The sequence below is a fragment of the Polypterus senegalus genome, chromosome 7, assembly GCF_016835505.1.
Source record: "Polypterus senegalus isolate Bchr_013 chromosome 7, ASM1683550v1, whole genome shotgun sequence".
In the NCBI taxonomy this organism is placed as follows: Eukaryota; Metazoa; Chordata; class Cladistia; order Polypteriformes; family Polypteridae; genus Polypterus; species Polypterus senegalus.
The window spans coordinates 49,384,932-49,405,975 of record NC_053160.1 but is presented as its reverse complement, the minus strand read 5'-3'; the positions used below and the strand labels follow the sequence as shown (position 1 = coordinate 49,405,975).

General features: G+C 36.4%; 1 protein-coding gene across 1 annotated transcript; it reads right to left on the bottom strand.

Annotated features, from left to right (window-relative positions):
- Positions 1–1,721: 1,721 nt before the first annotated feature.
- On the bottom strand, positions 1,722–4,288 carry gas1a (growth arrest-specific 1a). Its single transcript, XM_039758600.1, has one exon. It carries the CDS (start codon positions 3,621–3,623, stop codon positions 2,826–2,828), a length of 798 nt encoding a protein of 265 aa, XP_039614534.1. The 5' UTR covers positions 3,624–4,288; the 3' UTR covers positions 1,722–2,825.
- Between the last annotated feature and the right edge of the window lie 16,756 nt (positions 4,289–21,044).

Sequence of the window (21,044 nt, the reverse complement as noted above, 5' to 3'; positions counted from 1 at the left end):
GTTCTGTCTTTAAGATGAAAAAAAAAGTTGAAAAATTGACTAATGGGTGATAGTTGCCTGCAAGTCTTAATATTAGGACAACGTTTTGACACGAAGAAACATAAATGCTTGTGTCCATCCATCCAAGAGCCGCTTTTCTGTGTTGATTTATTCCACACAGATGCTTTTGACAAGAGCCTGTAAAATCAAGTCTTGAGTTTATTGTAGCAGTTAATTATCAGTCCAGCTGTCAGCTTCAAGCCCTTTCTAGTGCTGGGAACAAATTTAAATCTCCTTCTGGAAAAAAGGATCATCTTTCAGCAAACTTCCACCCACAAAGATAGATAGATAGATAGATAGATAGATAGATAGATAGATAGATAGATAGATAGATAGATAGATAGATAGATAGATAGATAGATATGAAAAAGAAGGCAACAGTTGTTAAATGTTCAAATCCTTTCTGTTGTTTGAAATAAAGACTTAGTTTATTTCAAATGAAGGCAGGAACTCAACTGACTTCTTCAAATAAAACTAGAATAACGTGAGATGTTAAATATTAACAAGACTTCCAGCATAATCATGAAATTTTCCCTAAATCCCTACTGAACAGGTTGATTGCCATTACAACATTGCTTACTTAATGATAGATCATTGTTGATAAAGAAACTAATATTCATTTTCCTTCTTCAACCTACACGTACAGTTTAAAGGATAAAAGACTGACAGCTTAACGACTGTGGATTTTAAAATCATCACAACTCAGTTTGTTATGTAAACACAAGCTATGTTTCACAGCTTCCCGTTATATTTTCTCAAAACAGCATTCCCCCATAATTTTTTTCAGGGCAATAGGAACTGGACTGTGTACACTTTGCTTTTACGTTTAAAGAAATATCATTATATTAACATTCACTTACATTTTACGTCACTTCAGTGGCACACTGTGCATGGTCTGAAAGCTGCATCCAATGGATAAAACATTAGGGTAAACTGCAGACAACATAAAATACACATAAGAGGTTCATGTGGTGAAAGTCTTCCAGACTTCAGTCAAAGTTTATTTGTAGTGGCTGTTGAGCTCTCCCTCTCAACTGACCGCAACTTTTTTTGAAAGTTTTAAATAAACACAATGAATAAAAGATAAATAAACTTTTTGTAAGTGCCTGGCTTGGCGCGCTTTGGGCTTAAATCCCCAAAGGAAAACGCCCTCTCTTTTGTGTTAATGTTTAAAAGATTTTCAAACGCTTGAGTTTATTCCTACTGCAAACATTTCTATTTACAGGGTCAAGTGTATCGGCACTCGACAATGCTTAACAGCATAATTGTTTATCCAGGGCCTCCCAGAGTGTCAGTCAGTAGCTGAAGATGCGTAAATAAATAAACGCCTCTGTAAAAAGTGGGACTGATATGAGCATACATGTCAAGAGCACAAAAAGAAATAGCCCTACCTCTTTACAACACAATTTGTGTTTTTGATAACATGTATTTAAGACAAAGATGCACTATATAAAAAATGAATATCAGTATTCTCAAAGCGGATTATCCTGATGTCACTTTAAGAGCTTTATCCTTAATTTTTCACAATTTAGTGTCTAAAACATGCCCAAACTGGAAAAGGGAGTAAAACAACTTTTCTAAAGAGCACCCTGCCATGAAGCCAATATACATCTAATAAAGGAACTGTCATCGACCGATTTACTGTTATTAATAATGGTTGTTGTCTCTGGCACTCAGACAAGTAGTCAGTCAGTAACAAAATTATATTTTGAACTCATTAAAACATGGTTGTTTTTCATAGTCCTGGCATTCCACAACATAAATGCAAGTGAATACACAAATTCACATAAAAAGACAGGAACGCAGATTTTTTTAAACAATAAGTCTCTTTTTATGCCTTCTAAAAAATACAACATTAAGGCAGTCATACAATACATTTATTCATTTCTATGCTCAACAATACTTCTCGACATTATACAATTAAAAGATAATCTCTGGAAAAAAAAATCTATATAATACACTATACATTTGGAGTGTTTAGCATAAACTGGTGTAATAAAAGTTGATTTCCCTTTAAAATAAACATTGGATTATGTAACTTTAAGTATAAATTTAATTACAAGCATGACCTTCAGTCTATGGAATTGATCGGAACACTATAATTTTAATAAATTACTTTAAAAATGTATTCATACATTACCATTTATGTACAATATGGAGTCAACTGGTAACAAAAAGCCAGTTTTAAATAGACGTTTAATGAAGACATATACCAGAGACTGACGCCCCGATATCATAAAAGGCAACGGTAAACCTTTCATAAACCCTCTGAACAACGTCCAAGGGTTATTTCTAATGGCAGTGCACCGCTTCGCTTAAGCCTAAAAACAATTTACATTGTTCACTACAGTTCACAAGAGTTGCGCCCTGATTTTATGTGTTTTGTCTTTAAGGCACAGCCTTTTCAAACCAGTAGACGAAATGGATAGCAGTTTAGGGTATTGCATCTAAAAGCCCAAAATGACAGCGGTCTGTCACCTGCTCGCAATCTTGTCTTGGAGGCACCGAGCAAGCAGTATTACAAGGAACACTTCTGAACTTCACAAGAGTAGACGCTCCCAAAATAAGTCATCAAATAAATACTAGTATCCATTTAACTTTAACGCCAGTTGAACTGGCACCAAGGTTGCATAGAATCGCCCTATTTTGGCTTAATAGCCACGGGCATGAACAATAGCTTAAAGATAAAAAAAGGAGTTGCACCCTCTTTGGAGTATCATTGCAAGCGGAAAATCCTCATGAGGCGATCCCCTTGAGGATAACCGTATTTCAGGTCCACTTGATACTTAGAGGAAAGGCACAAGGACCAAGATGGATGCCGACAGAGTCAAGACACCGGGAATCCTGGAAAGCGAGCAGGAGTTGGGACTCGTCTCCTCGTCGGAGGACGTCCTCTCTTCGGGCTCGTTGTCATCATAATAGTAGTCCCCAACGTCCGAGCCGCTACTTCCCGTGCTGCTGTCGGGGCCGAAGCACAAACGTGCCATGTTCTCCTTCACAGCTTCGCATATGGGCCTCTCCACCCCATCGCATATGCACTCGTTCAAAAGCACGGCAGCAGGCACGGAGACCATCTCCTCGATAAGATTCCTGCAATCGTCCGTGCAGCGAATGCCACTGATGAGTTTATTACAGCGCATTAGGTAGTTTCGCATGGCAAAGTTGCAGCGGGGGTCCAGGTCGCATTTGCGCCGCGCCTCCGTGCAGCCCAACACGCCGTTAGTTCTTGGCATGCAGGGTTCAATTGCCCTTTTCGTTTCTTTACAGCGCTCATCATTGACACAGTCACAGTTCTCTAAATAAGGTCCGTTCTTGGTGTGGTTGAGCTGGATGAGCGCGGAGATGCAGTGCCTAGGACACCGGTACGTGTCTCCCCTGATCATCGGCAGGCACGCCTCAATGTATTGATCGTAGGCGTAGTTACATTCCGCTTCTCCCTGGCACAGCATAATCGCCTGCCAGCATACCATGCGTCGTCCGATGGCTGGAGAGCTGAATGTAAGGCAGCCGCACAGCACAATGAAGCCTACCACGGACCAAACCCAGCGAGTTGCACGCTGAACTGAAGTGGCTAAACTCGCCATCTCGGCACTCGAAGAAACCAACCACAACTCGTGTCAAGTTTGCTGCACAAGGCACTCATGTATCCATTAGTTCCGTGACAGACAATCCTGAGTTTAAATGAAAAGTTGCATCTGGGACCGCTCCTCCGTTAGTTTTTGTCTGCGGAGTTTACATTGAGTCCAATGCTGGGCGCTGCACTTTCATTCGCGTCTCTCGCAACCGCTCAACAGCAGGAGTAGTAAAAGTCCCGAGCTCCTCTTACGATTCCACGCCAGTATGATTCGGATATTAGTCAGAGGCAGAGTACAGCAGTTTTCAAAGTAGGATAATAATAAAACAAATGTCTCCGCTCGATCTGACAGCCTTCCCCTCCCGGCAGATTCCTTCAGTCCACGCAAGGATTTCTGGCTGCAGGCTCACTTCCAGCGCTGGTTTGTTGTGGGAGGCTTATAAAAGACGACTAGCCTCTTCGCCTTAACCTGGCCGTACAATTCCACAGATGAATTATTAGGAGACCTTAAATACGAAAAAAGCTTCGCAGCATGCCCCAATTATCCTTCATTATGCATGCATGGGAAAGCAAACAAACAGCGAAGAGAAAAAAACCCAGCAACGCTTCTTTTGCACCCCATTCTGCCATATACCTCTGTCTCGCTCATTTTTCTTTCTTTGCTCGGCCCCTCGCCGAAGTTTTGGCTTCTCTCATTGGTTCGATTCGTTGTTGTTGTAAATCTTTGAGACCTTGGAGGGGGATGGGGGAGGAGCAAACACACAAAAAAGTTAAGAATAAAAAACCCAGGGAGGAAAAGGAGATTGACAGGGGCCCGGGGCTAATCCCACCCTCCCGGGAGAGCTTCACTGCGAGATACTTTTATAGACAAAGTAAAACCGAAAGCTCCGACTTCTCTCGAGCAGACACTACTGAGGATATTCACAAACGGATTATTATTATTATTATTATTTCAAGTTATCTTTTTTTTTTTTTTCCAAAAAGTAACCTCATTGTAAAGTCCAGATCCGATTAGCTGGCTTCACCGTTACTAATTTCATGGATTTCATTGTACTTAACGGTTGTTGTTGTCTTTTTGTGGTGAACTATTTATTGTAGGTCAGCGCCTTCAGTTCATTTAATATTGCGTTTGATTACATTTCAGAAGAGTATTTTGCGGATGTATATTATGAGAAAGTGCTCGCTATACATTTTTTTTCAACTTACTCAGACGTTTTCTTAATGAAACTGACTTTCGAAGCAGAAGAACAAGACAGCACAGAATGATAACCTGGTGCAGTCTGATAAACATCTGTACATCTGTTACATTTTCACATTTAATGATAATGCATTGTGCAGACCAAAGATAATGAGAATTGGGTGGGTAGGATAATAAAGTTACTATTACTCGTTGTTTGGCTGGCAAAGGCAATTTACAACATTTGAGACACATTTAGTTACATTTCTCTTGTTTATCCAGTTAGGGCACAGGCAGGTGAAGTGACTTACTCATGATCGCACAATGTCAGTGGTGGGATTTGAACCCACAACCTCAGGGTTTGAAGTCTAAAGGTTGTGGAATACTATAAAAGCTAAATATATTATTGATATACTGACCACTAAGGCACTTTATAATATGCGAGGGCTGCACCTTGGCAACCATGATCAGGACCATAATAATGGTAATTAGCTTTATTAATCTGTAACGTCAAACATGAAAGTTAGAGCAAAGAGACAAAAATCCCAGTTAATTTTGTAGAACCTCCTGCTTTCATTCTAACGTAACTCTAAAACAAAGGAAGAACGTGCAAATTCCATACAGACAACCTATGAGTGTGCAGTGAAACACAGGATGCTGGATCTGGGAAGTAGCAATGTTAAATCCTGTGCTGCACTGCTGCCTTGTACAGTATTACATTATTATTATTTTTGACTTATTTGGCTGACAGCTTTTCCAAGGCAATTTAGAGAATTTTTGTTTTTGCTGTTGGTGCACAGGCAGATAAAGTTATTTGCAAATGGCCACACAGTGTCAGTAGTGGGATTTGAACCCACAACCTTTTATTTTAAAGACTTAACCATTACACCACAATATAATATAATATAATATAATATAATATAATATAATATAATATAATATAATATAATATAATACTGTATAATATAATATAATATAGGGCAGGGGTAGGCAACATCGGTCCCGGAGGGTTACAGTGGCTGCAGGTTTTTGTTCCAACCCAATGGCTTAATTAGTAACCAATCCTTGCCAGTTTCAGACCTTATTAATTTTATGGTTTGTTAATCTGCAATGTAATGTTCTTATATCGTAGATTTTGTTACTTTCCAAGAAAACCATCCAGTCTGTCACATTTTTCTCTTAAGTGTTTTATTAAACCAAATAGTGCAGAATGAATCCACACAGGTGTAAATGGAAACAGGTTAGATGGAGAACTTCTGACTCTTTCGTCATTTGTATCATATTCCTGGGATAGACTTCTGCTGCCCTGTAACACTACCTTGGATAATTGAGTTAGGAAAACTGATGGATAATACAGTATAAAATACCCCGCAACTCAGACATGGATTAAGCAGGTATGAGTTTATTATATATGCTGTAATATAATAAGTTTGATTTTTATCATTACCACTTTGCATGCAATCTGTATTTTCTCCCTGTTTCTGTGTGGGTTTTCATTGTATACACTGACTTCCTCTCATGTCCCAGAAAATGCGCATGTTAGGTTAATGGGTATCTATAAACGGGACTATGTGATTTCATAATGTGAACGTGCTTGAGTGTGCACTGCCACTAACTGACAGATAGTCTTGGTGTTGATTCCTGTCCTTCATACTGATTTAGCAGGAATAGGCGCTGATTCTGCACAACCATAAAGTGACCATAAACCGGTAAAGGAAATAGAAAATTTATGACTAAATGGTGGCGGTGCAGTTAGTTTTGCTACTTCACAGAATTTCATAAGGCTTTTTTTGTGATGCCTTTTGTATGAAGTTTAATAATTTTCATCAAGTTTGATTTAATTTCCTCTTGGGACCTTGACTTCCTTTCATAGCCCAGTGAACTGCTGGTAATCTGGTTGGCTATTTTAAAGTGACCTCAAGTGTGGCAATGTTTGTGAATGTGCACAGTAAGAGACAGGCATCCAGTCCAGGTGTCATTTGTGCCATTTCAGATGATAAATGCAAGTACACTTAGAAAATGAGTAACATAATAACTAAGACAGCCAGACATATAACTTCAGCACTGAACCTATTTCTTCTTAGCACATTGATAAAAGGTTTATTTTTTGAGCATTGTTCATTATTTAATGAATGTGAATACAAAACTTGTTAATGGGGTTTCATGTTATATTTACATGTCTCACTGTTTCTTATCCTAAAACAATAATGAAATAAAAGGCATTTATTGCAAAATGAACTTTTAGGAACAGGCAAGCATTCAGCATTTCATTTCTTTTAAATCATTTTAGTGCATGTACGCTTCCAGTTGTTTCTTGGCATGCGAAAATAATGTGTTTGAATTTACCAGCAGTAAAGTAGTGTTTCAAAATTCTGAGCTCAGTTTAAGTGTCCTTGTGAATATGGATAGGAAGCAAGGTTAAAAGAAAGTCAGACAAAATATGTGCCAAAGGATTCATCATTATAATGGATTGAACAGACTAAGACAGGATTTTCAAACCATTTAATAAGTACACTCTTTTCTTAAGTACCCCAGTAGCCTTTAGTGTACTTCGAAAGAAAATCAAAACAGTCAAAGCTCATTTCACAAACAATACATGAATAAATGTACAAGTCAGATAATAGGTAAAGACACACATTACATGAATTGTTCAGTGTTCTCAAAAGTAATGAATTATACTAGAAAATACTTTCAGAATATTTCTTCAGCCTTTAAAACTTTTGAATTTCTCTAGAATTTAGAATAACCTACATTTGTAGATGCATACTTAGTTGTTTTTTTACTTCTTATTAAAATAATTCTTTAGTAACATTATAATTAAATAATATATGTTTAGATGAATAAATAAATAGAAATATATCATACATTTTGCATTCACCTCTTCTTCTCAGCGTCTTGCGATAGTGTTTTGTTTGACTATTACCTAGGTTAAATTATCTCATTCGATCTTAGAATTGAGAGTTTGAAGTGGATGTGTCACCCCAATGAGTGACCTAATATCAGACCTTTGTCACCATTCATTGTGAATCATCAAAGCTGATATGTTATGTTATGTCTGTTTAGGAGTACATTTTTGTTTTTTTTTTTCATCTTTGTTGTGCTGAGAATACATTAGGAAACAAATTATTATTCTGTAGAGACAGGAATCATCTGAAGTTTTTTTCCATGGCATTACTACGTGGTTCTTTTTTACATTCAGCATTGTTCTCTTTTTGCACATCCATTTTATAAGTGTGTATAATGTGCTGGACAAATAAATGGAGGATAAAATTATTATTCAATTAAATTCATATATTTATATTCTCAAAGTCGTTTAATTAAATTTTATTTTGACTGCCGGCTGGAGCCTATCTTGGCAATACAAGGCAGGAAACAACCCTAAGCAAGAAGCCCGTCTATCACAGGGCACACACACACCCACAATCACTACCCCCTGAGGTCAGTTTAGATTCACAGCTAGCCTAATCAGCACGCCTTTAAGGATGTGAGGTGAAACACCCGACATCATGGAGGAAAACCCATGGCAATACAGGGAGAAAATGCAGATTTCACATGGTCAATGACAGGGTATAGGATTTGAATCCAAGATCTATCTATCTATCTATCTATCTATCTATCTATCTATCTATCTATCTATCTATCTATCTATCTATCTAACTAACACTGGATCTGTGAGGATTCAGAGGTAACCATTAAGCCACTGATTCAGTTTAGGCCAATTTATTGTTGTATATTGCATACTTCCTTTTATGCACCCACCATGCTATAAAATGACTACAAATACAGAAAAGTATCAGAAAAAGAAATGCACAAAAGCACAAAAAATTGGACCAAACACATCAAAAACATACATATATATATATAAATACAATACATATATTTACATATTAGCAGTGTTTCCTTGTTCAAATGTTTTTTAATGCATATGCTTTAAATAATTAGAAAAAAAAATTAAGCGTGCCACTTAAAACATTTTCAGATTCCTGTATAAATAATGCACATGTGAAAAAAAAAGCTTGTCAATGAATTCCATATGTTGTAGACATTTTGTCACAGTCGTAAATGTTTTGTAGTAACTATGTTAAGAACTGCAGATGTCTCATATACCTGGACTAATTGGATTTATATTTTAAATTCTGAAGAGAGGTGTTCAGTAGCTTTTCCATTGCCATTTTATTTTTGGTAACCACCAATAATGTAAACTTTTCAAAATCAGTCTGCTCTCTTTTTGCAAAGACTTCCACCTGACTCCCTTAAGGAGGATAGTGTTTCCCTGCATCCATCATTGCAAAATACTGTGATGTCAGTAAACCGGCAATAATGTCAGTTTTGCCCATCCATGACTGACATTTAGAGCATTGTTTGCGGCATAGGCTCAATGGCTGGCCTAAAGGTACATTCCAGAATGCAGTTTGGAACACAAGGCCTTTTGTAGCCCGGCTCTTCTATCCACTGTATCTCCAGCCCTCTTTTAAACTAAAGAGTGCATTCATGTGTGAACTTGTACAATATCATTTTACCATATCTGGAGGCCTGCGGCCCTGACTATTTAGTAATATACATGACCAAAGAGTCAAACATAAATAAAATGTAATTCAATTTCAGTTAAAGCACTGCACCATTTCTTACTGAATGCTGGCATGTTACCAATGGACAGTATTTTAACATTTTTCATGCTCTCAAGTGATTTGGGCTGGCATGTGCCTAAATCAATGTGTGTATGTGTGAAAATAATCTGCTCTTTGTATTTTGGTTGTAACTAAAATATGTTGGAACTAAAGGTTTCAGTCCAAAAATAGGAAATGATCCTTAAAAGAGGCTAATTAAAAAGACAAGAGTGGACAAAAAAATAAGCAAACAATACATAGTATTATAATGTAATGCACTGGAATACAGCCTTCAAAAGAAAGAGTCCTTGTTTTTTTTCTTGAAAGGTAAAGACGTTTCCATCCATCCATCCATCCATCCATCCATCATTTTATGTGTTCATTTGGTTTTTAGCATTTTTTTAAATTCCTTTTAGACTATTAGAAAGATCACTACCAGCAAGGGTTCATGCCTCCTCTGATTGTTAGATGAATGGAGACAAGAAAAACAAAAAGAAAAAATATGTTTCTATTCCTTACTTAAGTAAGTATATTATAATCTAATTGGAATCAACCAGTGTGGATAAATATAGGAAACAAGCATCCACGGGTTTTGATCCCAGTAGTGACCCATTAAGCAGGCAATGGGGCTAAGTGGATAAGACACTGAAATACGAACCAAGCGCCAAGTAAATCCCCTGCCACATTAACTCATATGTGAGTTTAAGCTAGATATGTACATAATAATTGTTTGGTTGTAAACACACAGAAGAATTGTATCTTGTGTTATATAAGCCAGGTTAACATGTTCACTGCTTAAAATTGCAATATCAAGAAAGACACGAGATAGCAAATGTACAGTATGTACTGTATATTTCTGTGGTAGATTACTAATGATACATGGTGCATCAAGCTTGATCGCTCACACAGAATGCACAGTAATCACTATTTCATGTATCTTCCAAAGCAAAAGTAACCTCTTGTACATGGTCTGACATGGACAGGAAGAGACGTGGGTGTGTGTTTGTGGAATGGCATGACATGCAGCCTCTGTGCCTCTCATCTGTGGTAATGTCAGGTGGTCTCTTGCACAGTGAAAATATGGGCCAGGGAAGAAGTGGTACATGGTAATAAACTAGTAAGTGGTTTCATGTCACATGTGGTCAAGCATTGTCCATGATGAATTATGGCTCCTCTGCAGATTGGATAGTGCTTCAGCCACCAGCACCTCTGTGATGTATTGCTGGATGGTCAAGGTGTTGTCAAATGAAGTGGAAATGGAAGTGGAACACGATGGAATGCTACACCTCATCATCTTTTGCTGGGCCTGTATGCTGAGCCTTTCACTGAGGTGCAACCGTACATTAATAATAGTATAAGGATCATGAATCACAGTGTGCTAAATTGAATCAGGACACATTGTGATGCCAGTCATACTGTCAGTCATCATTGTGATGCCAGTCATCAATGGTGTCTTTGGTACCACTACAGCAGCAAATGCCTGTGGTTCAGGATATGACAGACCCCAGATGTTGGATCACTGTCTGTGCTGTGGCTGTTATTTCATCAATTCAATGCACATGAGATGTCTATCCTCCCTTTCATTTTTATGTTAGGGTACTCCAGACCCCCCCCCACTTCTCACTGACACCATACTCTCATCATTGTGTGTGCATTTCATCCAACAAGAGTATCAATGTTTCAGAAGAATAATCTGCCTTCCCACATTCCCACAATTCTGCCTCAGTCAAAGTCTAAGAGTTGGACATATAGCTGTTTTCTCTTCATCAGGGCATGTATTGTCCTTAAGAGTACAGAATCTGCCAGATTTAGTCAACAAGGTTCCCATTGCAGATGCCTTTTGTACAATCTGAGGGAAAGTCCAGGGAGTGTAATTTAGACACACCGTTTGCATATCTGCAGCAATTATTTTTATTACCATCCTGCTAGTTTCGGACCAGTGACATGTTTTTTACTATTGATGCAATTTTAACAGCCAGCCTTGAAAATGGTGGGTGTGGCAACACACTATTAGTGCATGCTCCCGACCCTCCTGCTCCTTTACAATGCAAGTATTAAATGTAAAAGTTGGATCTCTGTAAGAGTGCAGAAAACACATTTGAGCATTGGAAGAGCAGGAAAACTTTCTGGAAGTGATAGCCCAACCATAAAGTGTAATTTAGGTTTGAAACCTCAGAAATATATTTTATAACAGCCCCAGTTGATTGACATCAGATGAATTATGATTTATATACTTCCTGGCTATGCCCCTGACACAAATCATTGACAGTTATCAATTTCTTAAACACCTTCGAATAAGGAGTGAGACACACAGCATTCTTGCCCCCTTTGTTTAATTCTTATGCTGGGGGATACTACAATGCTTATTATATAATGTGGAATTAAGGCTGAGGACATTCAAATGTATTGCCAAAAATGTTTTTTCTCACTAATAATAAGAGATTATGATAAATGATGAAGCTGGAAACAATAATGATGTTGCTTACCACAGGACACACTTAATACACTCACTGTCATTTCAGAATTACCTGTTAACCACGCAGTAAGGAGACCAGGATTCACATCTGAGGTCCTGTCTGAGTGGAGTTTGCATGTTCTCCCCATGTCTGCATGTGTTTCCTCCAGGTGCACCAGTTTCCTTCCACAATCCAAAGACATGCAAATTAGGTGGACTGGCAATACTAAATTGGCCCTAGTGGGTGTTTGGGGTGTGGGTGTGTTTATGTGTGTTTGCCTTGCGATGGACTGAAATCCTGTACAGGGTTTGTTCCTGCCTTACACCCTATGCTGGCTGGGATAGACTCCAGCTCCCCCCATGACCATGTTCAGGACTAAGCTGGTTAGAAAATTACTATTAACCTCGAATGTACAGGTGGGTGAAAACAAACTACCAAAAGAAAGCCCCAATAAGCAGAAGAGGGACGTGAAGACATAATATAGACAGTGACTTTTCTATAAATTAATTAAAAAAAATATAAACTCAATTAAATCTAAAACTCAGTGTTGTTCTGAATACAAACCAACCTTTAGTGTTCATATAAATGATGTGATTCTGCCATGAGCTGATTCCAGGTCACTTTGACAGGGCAGCTAGATGCTTTGGATATGGTTGTTAAGTTAAACATTAACTGTAGAGTTTTGTCTTTGTGGACATTTGCTAAAGTGTTTACCTTTTAATCATAAAAGTTTCCAAATATTTGATATCAAGATGATTATCCAAATGTAAATATATGTGTGTGGCTAGGTACTCTGCAATGAAGTGGCATTCAGAGATTGTGTGTTCTGCCCAGTGTTCAATGTAGACTGAATACATCAAGTGAAGTATTGAAAATATGGAAAATTAAGAGATGAATAAACAAAATAACTAGTGAAAATAATAGGGTGCATGAACATATTATGAACAAGTAGAACGGAATGTCTAAATAGAATGTTTTTTGTCAATAAGTTGACAGACAACATATATGACATTATCTATACAGCTAGCTGGTAGCAGTGTAAGCAATATGAATAATTAAATTCATTAGACAAGAAAATTAACCTAAGAGTGGCCTTTCTTATTAATGTAGCAGGGAGAAATGATAAAATGAAGAGTTAGACAAGAACAGTGTTTCAAATGGATTCTGAAAATTCAGCCTTCCTCCTATTTTGACAATCCTAGGGGAGTTTTCATTGTAAATTTAAAGCATTCAGGAAGTTAGAGAACTTGGATTTAGAAAATGACTTTATGTCTGAAAAATAAGCAAACCAACAAATCCAAAGCAAGTGACTTTGTAAAGTAACAAAAGAAGACAGTGTATTTCACTGACTCAAAATGTAGGAAATGATGAAATAGTACAGTAATCCCTCCTCGATCGCGGGGGTTGCGTTCCAGAACCCCCCGTGACAGGTGAAAATCCGCAAAGTAGAAACCATATGTTTGTATGGTTATTTTTATATATTTTAAGCCCTTATAAACTCTCCCACACTGTTTATAAATATCCCGCGCACAGTTATACAGCATAAACCCTTTGTATTCTCTTAGATATTAGGTAAGATTCATTGAAATTATGTATGTAAACACACTGTTTATATACAGTAAAACCTAAATGTTATTTTAAAGATATCGAGTGTCTCCGATATCACATATGTTACAGCCATTACGATAGACAGGCCACCAGCAATAAATCCGTACAATGCAAGAAAAATTGTATACAGTAAATTTGTGTACAGTGACACTAAACGTACGTACATGTACTAAGTACTGTAAGTAGAAAATTAATTATGGTTACTCACCAACAATGACGATGACTTGTCCGATAACGATGAGTTTAGTTTTACTGCACAACAAAGGAGAGCGTTACAGCTCTTCTAAAGGAGCCTCTTTAGGCAACTGTGTAGCACTGCCATTGTTCTTCTTCCGGCAGTCTTCAATCCAAATCCCTAAAGCAGATTCCATCCAGACTACTGCCTTATTACATCCACTCACAACTCATTTTGTGCCCTGGTTAAAAGGACACTGTGGCTGTAGATCTTATATTTTTTTCCTACTTTTTCAATAAAAAGAATCGTAGCCTCATTAATGCCGTAATGGCGTCCTACAGCGGTGTAGCTTTTCCCTTCCTTATCCAAAACTTTTACCTTTTCAGCAAACATTAACATCTTCCGTTGGTGCTTGGGCACGGCCCCTGAAGCAGTAGCAGTTTTGGAGCCATAATGAAGGACTTGACTATGCACAAAGATAAACACAAAAGAGCACAAAAGTTAACTCTTTACACAGCGAAACATGTTAATGCTAAATGAGCGAGACGAGACTTCCTGGTTAACGCCGGGCAAACCAACTGAGGAAGCATGTACCAGAAGTAAAAAGACCTATTGTCCGCAGAACCTGCGAAGCAGCGAAAAATTCTTGTTATATATTTAGATATGCTTACATATAAAATCTGCGATAGAGTGAAGCCGCGAAAGTCGAAGCGAGATATAGCGAGGGATTACTGTATTTCATTTTGGTGTCACAAATTTTATAAATACAACCCCTTACCAATGTTACAGAAGGACAATAGGTTTATCTACTAAGCAGCCTAACCATAACCACCTATGGAAAGACAGCATATTTAACTGTATCATACTAGAAAGAAAGAAATAGAGCTTTAAAATGTTTTTGATTTTTATTGAAAACTTGTATGAGTGACAAAAATTTTTCAGTAGCCAATTTTGCAGCAGCACACATCCTTTTTTTTTATAAAAAATCCTAATTGGTAGGTGTGATTTTATGTTTCAAACTTAGTCTCATCTTCAGTAATAATACCATACATTCCCTAAAATCCTGAAGCATCACTTCACAAAATGAACTTTCACAATTTTTTTAACCAGTTCCCTCTCTCTCCAACAGTAAACTAATAAACCAAATGTAATTTCTTCCTGTAAAACTTATGTATGGGCTAATGGCAGGTGATAATCGGGGGGGTTGGCGGTCTCACGGTCTTGGATCCCCTGCAGATTTTGTTTCTTTCTCAAGCCTCTGGAGTTTTTTTTTTTTGCTGTTTCTGTCCTCCCTAGCCTTTGGACCATACTTTATTCTTTATTAATTAATATTGCCTAATTTTTATATTTTTTCTTTTTTCTTTCTTCATCTAGTAAAGCACTTAGAGCTACATTTGTATGAAACCGTGCTATACAAATAAATGTTGTTGTTGCTGTTCTCAACATTTTATAATGATAAAATTGATTGACGGCACACAGACTTGATTCTTAACTGTAGCTTTTAAAAAATATAAAATTGTGTCAGTTTTCTTCTTAGGTTCTCCCAGTAACAGACAAAATACCTTTTTTAAAGAACTTCCATTTTCCTTCTAAAATCCCACCCACTAACATTCTACTGGAAATTACCAACAACAGGAAGGTCAGTCAACATCAATATAAATTTAACTTACTGAACATACAAATACACAACTATAATAATAAAGGGTGTGGTGGGTGCAAAGCATCCATTCATCCATTATCCATCCCGCTATATCCTAATTACAGGGTCACAGGGGTCTGTTGGAGCCAATTCCAGCCAACACAGGGTGCAAGGCAGGAAACAAACCCCGGGCAGGGTGCCAGCCCACCACATGGCACACACACACACTCACACACCAAGCACACACTAGGGACAATTTAGGATCGCCAATCCAACTAACCTGCATGTCTTTGGACTATGGGAGGAAACCGGAGCAGTGGGAGGAAACCGGAGCACCCAGAGGAAACCCACGCAGACACTGGGGGAGAACATGCAAACTCTATGCCACAGTGCCGCCCGGGTGCAAAGCAATCCAATTTTAATACATGCTGACTGCTTAGTTTTAAGCACATTTGAGAAGACACACCAGCTAAAGGGGTTTAATCAGATATGGGGGCTTCCTTTTAAATATTTTGCAAAAAAACTGAGTGTAGTATAGTGGACAGCGAGCAGTTTTCTGAACAAATCAACTGCCTGGTTGCAAGTGCAAAGAAAATACATTTTAAGAAACTCAACATGTAGCCGATTTTTGATTTTGTATTTTTTTATCAATTTATTTTAATAGCTCACCCTAATTAAACATTTATTTACTATTCACATTTTCAAGTTTTACTTTGCTGCTTTATAAAGAAAATGAATTGTGCTAACATTATTATAATTTTTAATGCCCATTCTTACAGAGATAGCTTACATGAATCAATATACAATACATTTCTCATAAAAGTACTAAGACAAAAGAAAATAAAATATCAAGACTTGATGTTCAATTAGCAAGGTAGCAAAAGCATACTTACTTAATGGGTGAAATAGTAAGCTGAAGAGATGCACAGAGTAGTTTTAGAAAATTTTAGTACTTTCAAAATATTTCAAATAACTTAAAGAAAAGCCCGAACCACATCAGAATTTTTTTTATCTTGTGTCATGGGAAGTTCATTCCTTGGTTTGGGAGCAAAAACTGAAAAATAAAATATGTTTTAGTTTGTCCATATAGAGATGCAATAGTTAAGTTTGCAATCAAGCTGTGTACTGTATCCAAGATGCCCATCCATTCATCCACTTCCTAAATAGGCCTAATACAATATTGCGAGAAGCCAGAGCTTATCTTGGCAGCATCAGGCTCATGGCAGGAGCCAATATCAGAAAAGTCTACATGGACATTGACTAGGGTGGGTCAATAACCTTTCTTCTGGAGCAGTAAGACAGAATTGATAACCACTGAAGCATTATACAACCTCAGTATGTGACCATACTGAGTAAAATGAATAACATAAAAAAATTTTTTTTTTTGTTTGTTTGCATTTTAATCATGATTCCAAGTAAGACCAAGGGTGCAAGACATGCCTGAAGTCATTCACTAACAAAACATATTTTTGTGGTCTCTTCTACTTTTGAAAAATTCACTCACGGCTGTACAGCTGTAGGTTCATAAGCTGTTGTGTGTCGTGACTTTCATGACCCAATTAAAAGACAAATCATGCTGAATCAATTCTGTATAACAATAATACAAAGAAGTCAACATAGTTCATCATACTTATATTCCCTCTTCCTGCACAGGAATAGTCTAATAAATTAGTTCTTAAAAGGAACCATTTACTGTAAGTCTGACTTCTTTTTCAGTCTTCATTGCTAGGGGTTGTGAATTTACTGCATTTACAAGAAAGTTCATTGTGATATTATTGTTCAAGCATTTACAGAGAGCCACGGCACTCACAAACCATGCTGACGGGCCACAGGACTGAGGCTGCTAGGAGCAGAGGGAGATTAATGCAGTCGCTTCACTCCAGAAAGGAAATATCTAAGCTCAGGAAATGAGCCTACAGGAACCATCCATTTATATAACTTTCACTATGGGAATTTGGGAAGAGAGATAATGGGAAAAAACAGTTGACTAATTGAAAAGGGAAACTTTTTTTTTGGTCCTTACACAGTTTGAAACGTTTCACCAATTTTACGAAAAAAATTTTGCGCAATGATAAAGGAGCTATGTATTTGTATTACAGTATGTTTAAATTGAGCTTACACAGTGTGTCTATTGCCTTCTTCATTGGTGCTACAGAGAGACATTTACAAAAATTGATTAATTTATTTATTTTTTTCTGTGAAGTGCCTTGAACATGGGAAAGGCGGTATATAAATAAAATGTATTATTATTATTATTATGTTAATTACATCTGAGAGAATTGGGAGACAAAACATGGGACTATTGTTCTTTCTCAAAAAAAGTCTTTGAAAATGTTTGATATGTACTAGTTTACATCTCTTTTTGTAAAACATGAAATGAAGGCCAATGAGTGATTTAAAAGCAGAATCAGACGAAAAGCGTGTTTCTTATATAAAGTAAGTAACTGCATGTAATAAGTATATCATTTTGGATTCTTGTTTGCCTGAATTTTGCTTCTGCTTCTTAGCCTTTCTAAAGCTTATTTCCTATATAACAGACATCACATTCTACCATACCAATCAATGTTTGATGTCTCAGGTCATTTTATTTCTCATTTCCTTTGAGTGAGCATTTTGAATCCCTTGAATTATTGTATCTATCCTCAAACTGGCCAAAACGAAGTTAATTTTGAGTTTAAAAATGAATGCAAAAATCTTGTGTTTCTGATATCCCAAGATAAAAGTGCACAGCATGGATGTTTTTATCAGAACCAGATGGCCACATATTTGACTTTTGCATGGGGTGCGCAATTATCATGATAATTTTGACCCAATAACATAACAATTTGCTTTGTAAAGAAAGAGCATTGCTAGCATATGAGTCTGCCTTTGTTTGATCAGTTAGCAATTTAACAGCACTGAAAAAAGTTTGTTAAACCTCCTATAAGATCCAGGTTTTAAACTGAATCTGTTACTACTTTTAGAAGTTTGAGCTTTCCTTCAGCATTTGTTTGATCATGCCAATTAAAAACTCAGAAAATAGTTTACTAAATGTCAAATATTATATACTGTATATATATATATATATATATACAGTATATATATACTGTATATACAGTATATATTATACATTATAAAGTTTTAAATTGATCTTAGTTTGGGGAGTCTACCGTTTAAAGCATTTATGAACCCTTCACCAATGTAACCACAGACCAGAGACAGGTTAGCATCAGAGTTTTTTTTTACATTTCATTTCTTCTACCAGATGTTAAGAGCACTAAAAACACTTCTTTGCCAGAAATTACAGTGTGAAACAGGGAATCAATGATCACGAAAATATATTTGCATTTATCTTATAGCTGCTAATGTGATGGCTTAACAACTTAAAAACTTATATAATGTAAACAGCTATATAAAGGACTTAGAATAAGGCCACATTTTCTCTTCAGAATAGCTTCAGCTCCTCTATGAATACTGTCATACAAGTCTTGAAATGTGGGTAGTTTGATATTGCACCAGTCTTTTTGAAGGACATTTTCCAGTTCTTAGAAGACTGAAGGAGATAGAAGTCTATTTCTATTTGGCACTCTGTGCTCCAGAACCTTTCATAAAAGTTCTGATCTGTTGATTAGAAAGGCTTTGGAAAGTATCTGAGTTCATCCTGGTACTCAGGAAACCACTCCTGAATTAGTTAAGCAGTGAGTATTGGGCCATTATGATCTAGGAATGAGAACATAATGAGACAACAATGTTTGCATCATTGGGAACCCCCATCCCGTAAAATTATCTCATATATCTTTTGCATTATATATGAAACATACACCTGTCAAAAATGTGTGAAGTACATGTGGTGTGAAATATGACTCAGTAAATCACACTATTTAGTTCTGTTCTGAGGTTCAGGTTCTGGGCTCATTATTTGTCTATTTGCCTTGGATAAGATTGGATTCTGAATGGCAGCTTTGCCATTAATTACAGATTGGTGAAGCTTTCCACTTATTTTTGCTGAGACTAGGTAAAGCAGGGCTGTTTTAGTTCTGCATCTCTTTTGCAGCATTTAACAGTTATCCTATGTCAAACTATCCCTCTCAATGAGCTTTGACTTGAGATCACCATCACTTTTTGCCAACAAAGTTTATACACGGTAGTAATAAGCTGTCAATATTTCTGACACTGTTCCACTTAGCACATGAGTACACATTAACACCAATGTATTTGGCCTCTTTGAAGCTCTGCTTCTAACTGCTTTATGTTACTTTAAAATTTCAGTTATCATTACAACATTTACTCTTACAAACGATTTAGCTAAACATGTGTGACAAGATGTCGAAAAAGTAGTCACATGCAAAGGAAAAAATTTCATAAGAAAAAATGCATAAATAGTCTACAAAAGATAATGTAAACTTAAAATTACATCAATATATTTTTATTTTTTAATTTCATTTCTTCATTCAGTATATTCCCTTTTTTTTTACAATTAAAACATAGCATATTTGTTTACATTTTTATGATTTGTGTACATTTTTATATTTATTTTGTCTTATTTTTGTCGCATTATTTTTCCTATTTTAATTTATCATAATGTCAATGTCTTGTGATGTTATATTGCATAGCTTAACATAATTTGAAAGCTGAACTTGTGCAAATCAAAAGACATAAACTGCTTTGTTATAGTTTAATAAATCAGTGCTTTGCAGTCAAACATAGATATGTTTAGGAAGAAAAGGAGGGAATCTAAAAATCCTAGAAAGGAGCAGAGCATTCTGTTTTTCATTGCTTTATTTGTCTTTTTTTTTTGTTCTCCTTTTTTTCACTGAACAGGAAAAAGTAGTTTCATTTTTTTTTTCCTTTCTTTGGACATAGTTTTCACAATTTAATATTGTAGCGTATTGTTCATAACTGGTAAAACTAGAAAGTGAAATTTATGCTGAATCAGAAGATATAAAGCACTTGATACTAAATATATGAAATTTAACAATAATGACAAGATAGCCCATTATACCATTTTTAGTCTTAAGTTTTAATAAAACAAGAATGCAAAGGTAGTAAAACTTCAAGAGAGGTTGTGCAGGAGACCAGGATGCCAAGAAGTACATTTTTGAGAGGCTGATAATTAAATAATTTTGCCTGGTTGGCTACATTAGCTTTGAGTTAAACAGGGAGATTTAATTCTGTTCATTCTCTGACTTTTAACAGACTTTTCTGTTTCATGTGTTACTATGGTAAGTATTGCCATTTATCACCTGGACATGCACAAAAAACCTTCCTTATTTAACTTGAATTGCAATCATCTAGATATTTTGACTACATTATTTTAGATATTTTAAATCAGAATATTACGGTGTTAAGATTGTTCCTCATCCCCTGATGACACTAAAATAAGCATAGAGTATATGTTCATATCTTTCTGGCTTATTCTTAATGCATTTCCTACACCACAAAGTCACTTGGCTAAATGATAAACACTAAAAAAGACATGCCACATTGTAATGCATTATACTGTGTGAACAGAGAAAAAAATAACAAAACATATGCTTAGCATTCAAACACATGACCTGTTTGTTGTTTTTCTGAAGCCTGTTAAGTGGTGTTTAAAAAATAGTTATATTTATTTTTTTCAGATAACATTGGTAACAAAAAGATAGTTAAAGAAATCTATGTAGCAATCAGATTTTTTTTTTTAATTTTGAAAAAAAAAAAGAATGTTTATCCAGTGCGGAAGAGATGCAACCCGTGATAACAGTGAGATTGGCCTGGAGACAGATAATGATGCCAATTAGAAAGATTTCA